The sequence below is a fragment of the Sciurus vulgaris genome, assembly GCF_902686455.1.
Source record: "Sciurus vulgaris genome assembly, chromosome: 15".
Taxonomy (NCBI): Eukaryota; Metazoa; Chordata; class Mammalia; order Rodentia; family Sciuridae; genus Sciurus; species Sciurus vulgaris.
Genome location: NC_136476.1, coordinates 25,008,818 through 25,015,515, shown reverse-complemented (window position 1 = coordinate 25,015,515; position 6,698 = coordinate 25,008,818). Strand labels below are relative to the sequence as shown.

The following is a 6,698-nucleotide window of genomic DNA, read 5'->3' as shown; positions in this document are numbered from 1 at the left end:
GATGTTTACCATACAGTATTCATTTAGAAAGAGTGAGCTCAAGTGATTTACCCAATCACATAGCTCCTGCAAGTTACTTTGTCCTTAGATTTCTGATACCAATCAGCCCAGCAAGTCAGCAAGTGATGGCACAAATAAGTAAAGCAAAAAGACTGAGACATTTGTGATCTTCCTCTAAGTACTAGAAACTCCACATCTTGTTATACAGTGGATGCAGTTGATTTTGAGGTCTTTCAAAGAAGGTAGAAAGTTTAGGTTTTGGGAGAAGTTAATAGCAAAAACAGCTGGTTCTTACAGAAGTCAATATATACTCATTCTCTTGTTCAATAAATATATATTGAGTGTGACCATGGGCTAGGCACAGAGCTAAGCACTATGGATGTGGTGATGAATAAATAAGATGGACATTGTCTGGCTTCATGGAGCTTACAGACTAGAAGAATCTCAAAGAGCTAAAGTTATGCTGTTGCCATAAAATGGTTGTTTTCATTTATTCATTCACTCAGTAATTATTGTGTTGGGACTGTAGCTCAGTGGTGGAGTGCTTGCCTAGCACGCATGAGGCCCTGGGTTTGATCCTTAGCACCACATAAAGATAAACAAATGAAATAAAAGTATTGTGTCCATCTACAACTAAAAAAATTGTGTTAAAAAGAGAATTATTTATTGCTGGGTGTGGTGGCATACATCTATAATCCTGGTGGCTCAGGAGACTGAGGTAGTAGGGTTAGTAGGATTGTAAGTTCAAGGTCAGCCTCAGCAACTTAGAAAGACCCTAAGCAACTTAGTGATATCTTTTCTTAAAACTAAAAAAAAAAATTATTACTTATTGACTATGTACTTCATGTCAATTTTGTGTTAAGAGCAGACAAGTGAGCAAAAAGAGACAGGATTCCTGCCCTAGACTTATAGTCTAATGAGGGAGACATTAAATAATCCTTTGTATACCTGGTGCAAACAGGGAAAGCAAGATAGGCTTACTTTTTTGGGGTGATTCTTGTTTGAGCGAATACCACTTACACGGAGGTTTGAAGGACTGAGTAGAAGTTAACTAGGCAATGGGGGAAGGGAAAAACATTCTAGGTAATCCAAATAGTATGTGAGAAGATCCTGTTGTAGAAGGAAAGATGGTGAGCAGGAAGTCTGAAATGCTAGTGTAGTTGGGGAGCTGGGAACAAGCATTTGATGGCAGAGAAGCCTGAGAGGTAGGCTGACATCTGTATTAAGTCAAAACTCATTCAGTGTGCTTTCCCAGTTGGTTCTAGGTAAGGCTCATGTAACTGCAGCAACTGCATGCCTGGGACACACAAATAAAGCAGAAAGCCTCACTGCACCACAAGTGGGAAGAAGACTAACCTCTAGGATCCACACCAAAGCCAAGGATATCCTTCTTACCACAGAGGGTGACACTGAAAGAGGAATAACTTTTCTGGACCTTCTTTTCCGGAGTGTCATGTGTAATAGAGGAACAGAATGCTGTTTGGGGAGCTCACGTAGATTTCAATTCTTCATCTGTTGCCTCTAAGTTCCTCAGATATAAATAAGAATAGAAATATTTCCTTTTCTGGGTTCTTAGTAGAATTAAATAAGACACTGTTAAAGCACTTAGCATAGTGCTTGGTTCACAGCAGGTATTCCTAAACAACACGGGGTTAACAAAGATCTGATTAGATTATTCATGTGAAAGCAATAGGCTGGGCCTTCTCTGCCTAGTTCTATTAATCATTTTAAGAGCCAGGGACCTACTTTTTTCTGAGCCTGTTCTAATGTTCTTTACGAAAGTCGGGCCATTGTTTCCCTCATCCACCTGGTGCACCATAAAAGCCACCGGCATTCTTTTAAAAGAGCTCTCACTCTTCTTTTGTTTGGGGTTTCACGTTTCTAGGTTTATGGGAGTTCTTCCATTTGGAAATCTCTGTTCCGCATCAGGTTGGGAAACCATGCAGGAGAAGGTATACCTACCACGCTCAACTTGGGCCTGCCCTACCAGAGATCTGCCCAAACAAACTGGTCGCGACGCGGCCGGACTGGCCAATCAGAAGAAGTTTGGCCCTCTGCAGTTTCCGTCCGCTCACTAGGAGGCGCTGCGGCGGCAGCGGCGGCGGCGGCGGCGGCGGCGGCGGCTGCCCGGGCCGTCGCGGGCTGGGTCTGTTGGGCTGGCGGCTAAGGCTAGTGACCATGGACCGGAGCTCTGAGTTGACTGCTGTGAGGCGACATCGCGTCGGAGTCGAGCGTCGGGAAGGACTGGCGGCCTCTCCGCAACCGGAGAGGGAGGCCTTGGCGCAGGAGTCCCTGGTGGACGCGGCCGGAGGCCCGAGGACGCGGAAGAACAGCCCCGGGGGTAGCGGCGGCGCCAGCCGAGGCGCGGGGACCGGGCTGTCCGAGGCGCGCGCAGCGGTGGCGATCGCGCTCTACCTGCTAGCTCTGCGGGCTCTTGTACAGGTCTCGCTGCAGCAGCTCGTGCTGCGGGGGACCTCTGGCCACCCCGGCGAGTTCGACGCGCGCCAAGCCAGGTACCGGCGGTTTAAACCTGGCACGGCCCGCGGGCCCCTTTGCGTTCCCTGCAGGGAGCCAGTGCAGGGTACCTATGTGCATCCGACCTTGCAGGTCGCGGAGGCACGTGGGAGGGGGTTGCCTTGGGTGTTCTTCTTCTGGGGTCCGAACTGCCGGGATGGACACCTGCCTGATCCCCTGTTTAGCTCGTGGTGCAGAGTGGGGGTGGCCAGGTGGATTGAGCCTCCTTTTTCACTTATTTTCCTCTCCTTGCAGATGATTGGTCGTTAGTGGTATCCACATCTTCTGGAGCAACTTCCACTTTTTGCCCTGATTAGCTTTCCTACTTTTAAAATGAAATGAATGAGAATGAAATAATGTGTTCAGACTGCACTATAAATTGGGTTTTTTGGGGAGGGAGGCAATGTTGGAAGGGGCTAGTGTAGTGTTCTTTCTGAGGTTCACAGTCCCCAAATCTGAAATTTATGGACTCTCAGTGGAAGATCCATTCGAAACTTTGCACATAATTTCAGAAGTTCTCAAATTGTCTTTGGGGGTCCCCTAGGTTAGTGACTGTAAGTCTTAACCTTTTGTTTTTTAAAAAGACCTTTATGTATGCTGGAAAGGTGATGAGGTTGAAGGTATTGGAACTTAAGTGTCTGAAAGCTCACAAAATCATAATTCAGCAGTTTTCAACAATCGTGCTTTAAAAACTTTTTCTTTGAATGCAAAGTGCTGAAAGCTTATTAAGGACTCTCTGGAACACCCCTAACCTCCCCTCTTTTTTTTTCTTTTCTTTCTTTTTTCTTTTTTCTTTTTCTTTTTTTTTTTTTTTTTTTTTTTTGCTTTTTTTCTTTCGTATTTGTAGTGCATTGAAAACTTTTTTTTTTTTTTTTGGTAGGGTAGATTTGTTGTGGCCTGAATTGAAGTTATTAGGTCCTGTGTGCACAGTAGGAAGACTGAGTTCCTCACCAAATGTTTTTCTTTGCTTATTTACCCTCTTGACTTACTGTCTTTGCTCATTGATTTCTGCCACTTAGAATTGGAAACCCAGAATCAATAACCCTCAGGAGTGTGGCACCCTGAAGTTGTATTCCTTCCTGTCTCACATTTTGAATATAATTCTGTCTTCATATTGATTTGTTATGGGAATTGGGAGAAACTGGGAGCCAGATCGTGTGGAGAAAACTGTGAAGACATGAACTCTTGGGAGGAAAAATGATGGAATTTTACAAATGATTTTTCTACAGGGTTCTATAGCTCAGTGGTGGAGTGCTTGCAAATAAGTGCTTGATTTAATATCAAGGCAGTCTTTTTCTTTAATAAGAGAAGTCAAAGAACTAAACTTATTTGGGGAAGAAGTTTCATGTAGTAGAAAAGTTGCTCTATGCTGTTATTTTTAAGCCTACAAGTGATTGTCACTTCATTCTTTTGATTGCTTCCAGGGATTATCTTGAACATATAACATCCATTGGCCCCAGGACTACAGGAAGTCCAGAAAATGAAATTTTGACAGTGCACTACCTTTTGGAACAGATTAAACTGATTGAAGTTCAAAGCAATAGACTTCACAAGATTTCAGTAGATGTACAGCGACCCACAGGCTCCTTTAGCATTGACTTCTTAGGAGGTTTTACAAGCTACTATGACAACATAACCAATGTTGTGGTAAAGCTGGAACCCAAAGATGGAGCCCAGCATGCTGTCCTGGCTAACTGTCATTTTGACTCAGTGGCAAATTCACCAGGTATGTACCTGTTTTGCAGTAATTTTAAGATATTACAGCTAAGAAAGTTTATTAACAACCTCAAGATGTTTGGGCAGTTTTGGGAACTATTTTCTGGGACAATCCTTTTTTTCATTGTGATGGAAGGCAGGATAATTAGTATCAGTTTAAGATATAGCCATTCAGTTTTCTCTTATGTGCTTCATTATTATTACTTTTTTAATGTTAATGCTAGTAGCCCAGTCATGAAGTGTTTTAGGTAGACTGAAGCAGCCTTATCACTCTTACCATACGTGTGTGTCTTGTGTCCTGGAGTCAGGTTCTGCCACTTCAAGTGTTTACTCAGCTAGGTATTGTAAAAGCAGTGGGGACATTTGGTAAAGAACAGTCTTTGCCTTTAAGGGATTCATGGTTTAGAGAGTACGACTTTGGCAGTTTCTGTTGACCCATAAAATGAGAATTTTGATCCATTGGGAGTATGCCATTGCTGTTAGAGTACTCAGTTAATTTAAAATCTTGCTTTGAAATACTTGGCAAAATAGAATACTTGATATTTAGGACAGTGCCTGATATATATTTGCCAAATGATTGAGAATCCCCTAAATTGAACTTTCATTTTGTAAAATAAAATTCCTCAGAAAAATGTTTTCAATAGTTAGAGTAGGAAAAGTGGATAAATAGAAAATAACATTACAATGTTATCATTTCGAATGTACTTTGCCTTTCCAGAAATCAGTATGCATACATTTGTTGTGTGAAAGCAGAAGTACCTTCCTTTATGCTGGGAAAACCAGTAGTCTTATGTCCAGAGCAAAAGTAGTAATAAAACAAGCATCACCCCCTATTAAACATCAGTTTTCAGAAGGGGTAAATAAATACTATAATTGCTTAAGGACCTTATATAAGAAATACGTGTATATAAGTAAATGTAGACGAAGAAAAAATAATTTTCCTGCTATCCTTCATAGTTCTTAGATGGATTGGATCCCTGTAATTACAAAAACACTCTTATTTATTTATTTATTTATTTATTTTTGGTAGTACCGGGGATCTAACCCAGGACCTTATGAATGGTAGGCAAACACTTTGCCACTGAACCTTATCCCCAGCCTTAGAAGATAGATTAAAAAAAAAGAAGTTTATTACCATGAATATAAGGGAGGTACCCAGGAAAAACGAGTAAATATGGAAGAGGTGGCTTAGAACTCTAACTTATGTAGCATCTTCAACAAAAAAAGGTGCCTTTTGAATTAAGACATAGGAAAAGGACTTTGAGTCTTGCTAGTCAGCAAATTGTTGGAAGGCTAATATATTGTAGATAAAAGCTAATTAGTAAAGTTTGTCATCTAGATGTCTCTGCTGCTGTTTCTAGGTTGGTAAGGGTTCTAGAATTATCTTTGGTGACCAGCCTTTGTCCTTCTTAGTAGAGAGGGAAGGTAGAACTCCTCCGTAAATTTATTTTCTGCTTTTAGGCAAATAGGTGGAAGGCAAGGGAGCTTTTATCTACTTCTCAGTTGCTTTCAACTCAAAATAATCCATATGCCAAAGTGGCATGTTTTGGGGCAGTGTATTCTGTTACTCTTGGTGCCAGGTGTTACACAGTGCATATGTAATTAAAGAATTACATATAATGTAATTAAAGAATGATATTTTTGTGAACCATTAGAATCCATTTTTACCTAAATTTTTATAAAAATACCCATGCCAATAGTCTCAAGGAAATTTCTGTCAAGAAGTTGTTAAAAATAGTGTTTTGCACATTCATCAAATAGGCTATTACCTGAATTATTCTTGTGCTATGAACTAATTGAAGCATGAGGGTTTGTGTGTGTGTGTGTGTGTATGTTGTGTTTCTGGTGATTGGACACAGGACCTTGAGCATGCTAGGCAAGTGCTCTACCATTGAATTATACCCCAAACCCCATGAATATTTAAAAGTTCTTCTGAGCAGTGTTTTGAAACTCAGGAACTAATATCAATTAGGAGTAATTTTACCCACAGAAAAGTCTTAATTGTCTTTTTGAGTCTGCTATGAGGTTCTAGGTCATTGGTAGAAGAGTTAAGTTATTTTGAGGGTGGCTTCAATTTCAGAGTTAATTCTAAATGGAAAGGGATGTTGGTCAACTACTCTCTCTTCTAAGATACCAGAATCATTCAAATAAGGGAAGATAAATGGACAACTTAACTTCTTAATCCACCCTGTAATTTCCCTTTTACTTTTAATGAAGAAAAATTTTATTGTCTGCTTTTTATTTTAAAAAGATTTTCAGTCTCAAAAATAAATGTTTTTAAAAATTATTTTTCTGGAAGGTGGTTCTTTTTTTTTTTTTTTTTTTTTTGGTTAGTACTAGGATTGAACCCAGGTACACTCTACCATTGAGATACATTTCCAACCCTCATTTTTTATTTTTATTTTGAGATAGGGTCTTGCTAAATTGCCCAGGCTGGCCTCCAACTTACTATCCTCCTGTCTCACCCT

At 40.6% G+C, this 6,698-nt stretch overlaps 1 protein-coding gene across 3 annotated transcripts in view; it reads left to right on the top strand.

The window, feature by feature from the left end:
- Positions 1-2,084: 2,084 nt before the first annotated feature.
- ERMP1 (endoplasmic reticulum metallopeptidase 1) overlaps positions 2,085-6,698 on the top strand; it is a 43,711-nt gene continuing 39,097 nt past the window's right edge. For 2 of the 3 annotated variants that reach the window (XM_079113038.1, XM_079113036.1), the window contains exons 1-2: positions 2,085-2,513; positions 3,939-4,240. In XM_079113038.1, the coding sequence (XP_078969164.1) occupies positions 2,179-2,513; positions 3,939-4,240 (637 nt within the window). In that variant the 5' untranslated portion in view covers positions 2,085-2,178. The remainder of the gene's footprint in view (positions 2,514-3,938; positions 4,241-6,698) is intronic. The other variant, XM_079113037.1, reaches the window with a different exon arrangement.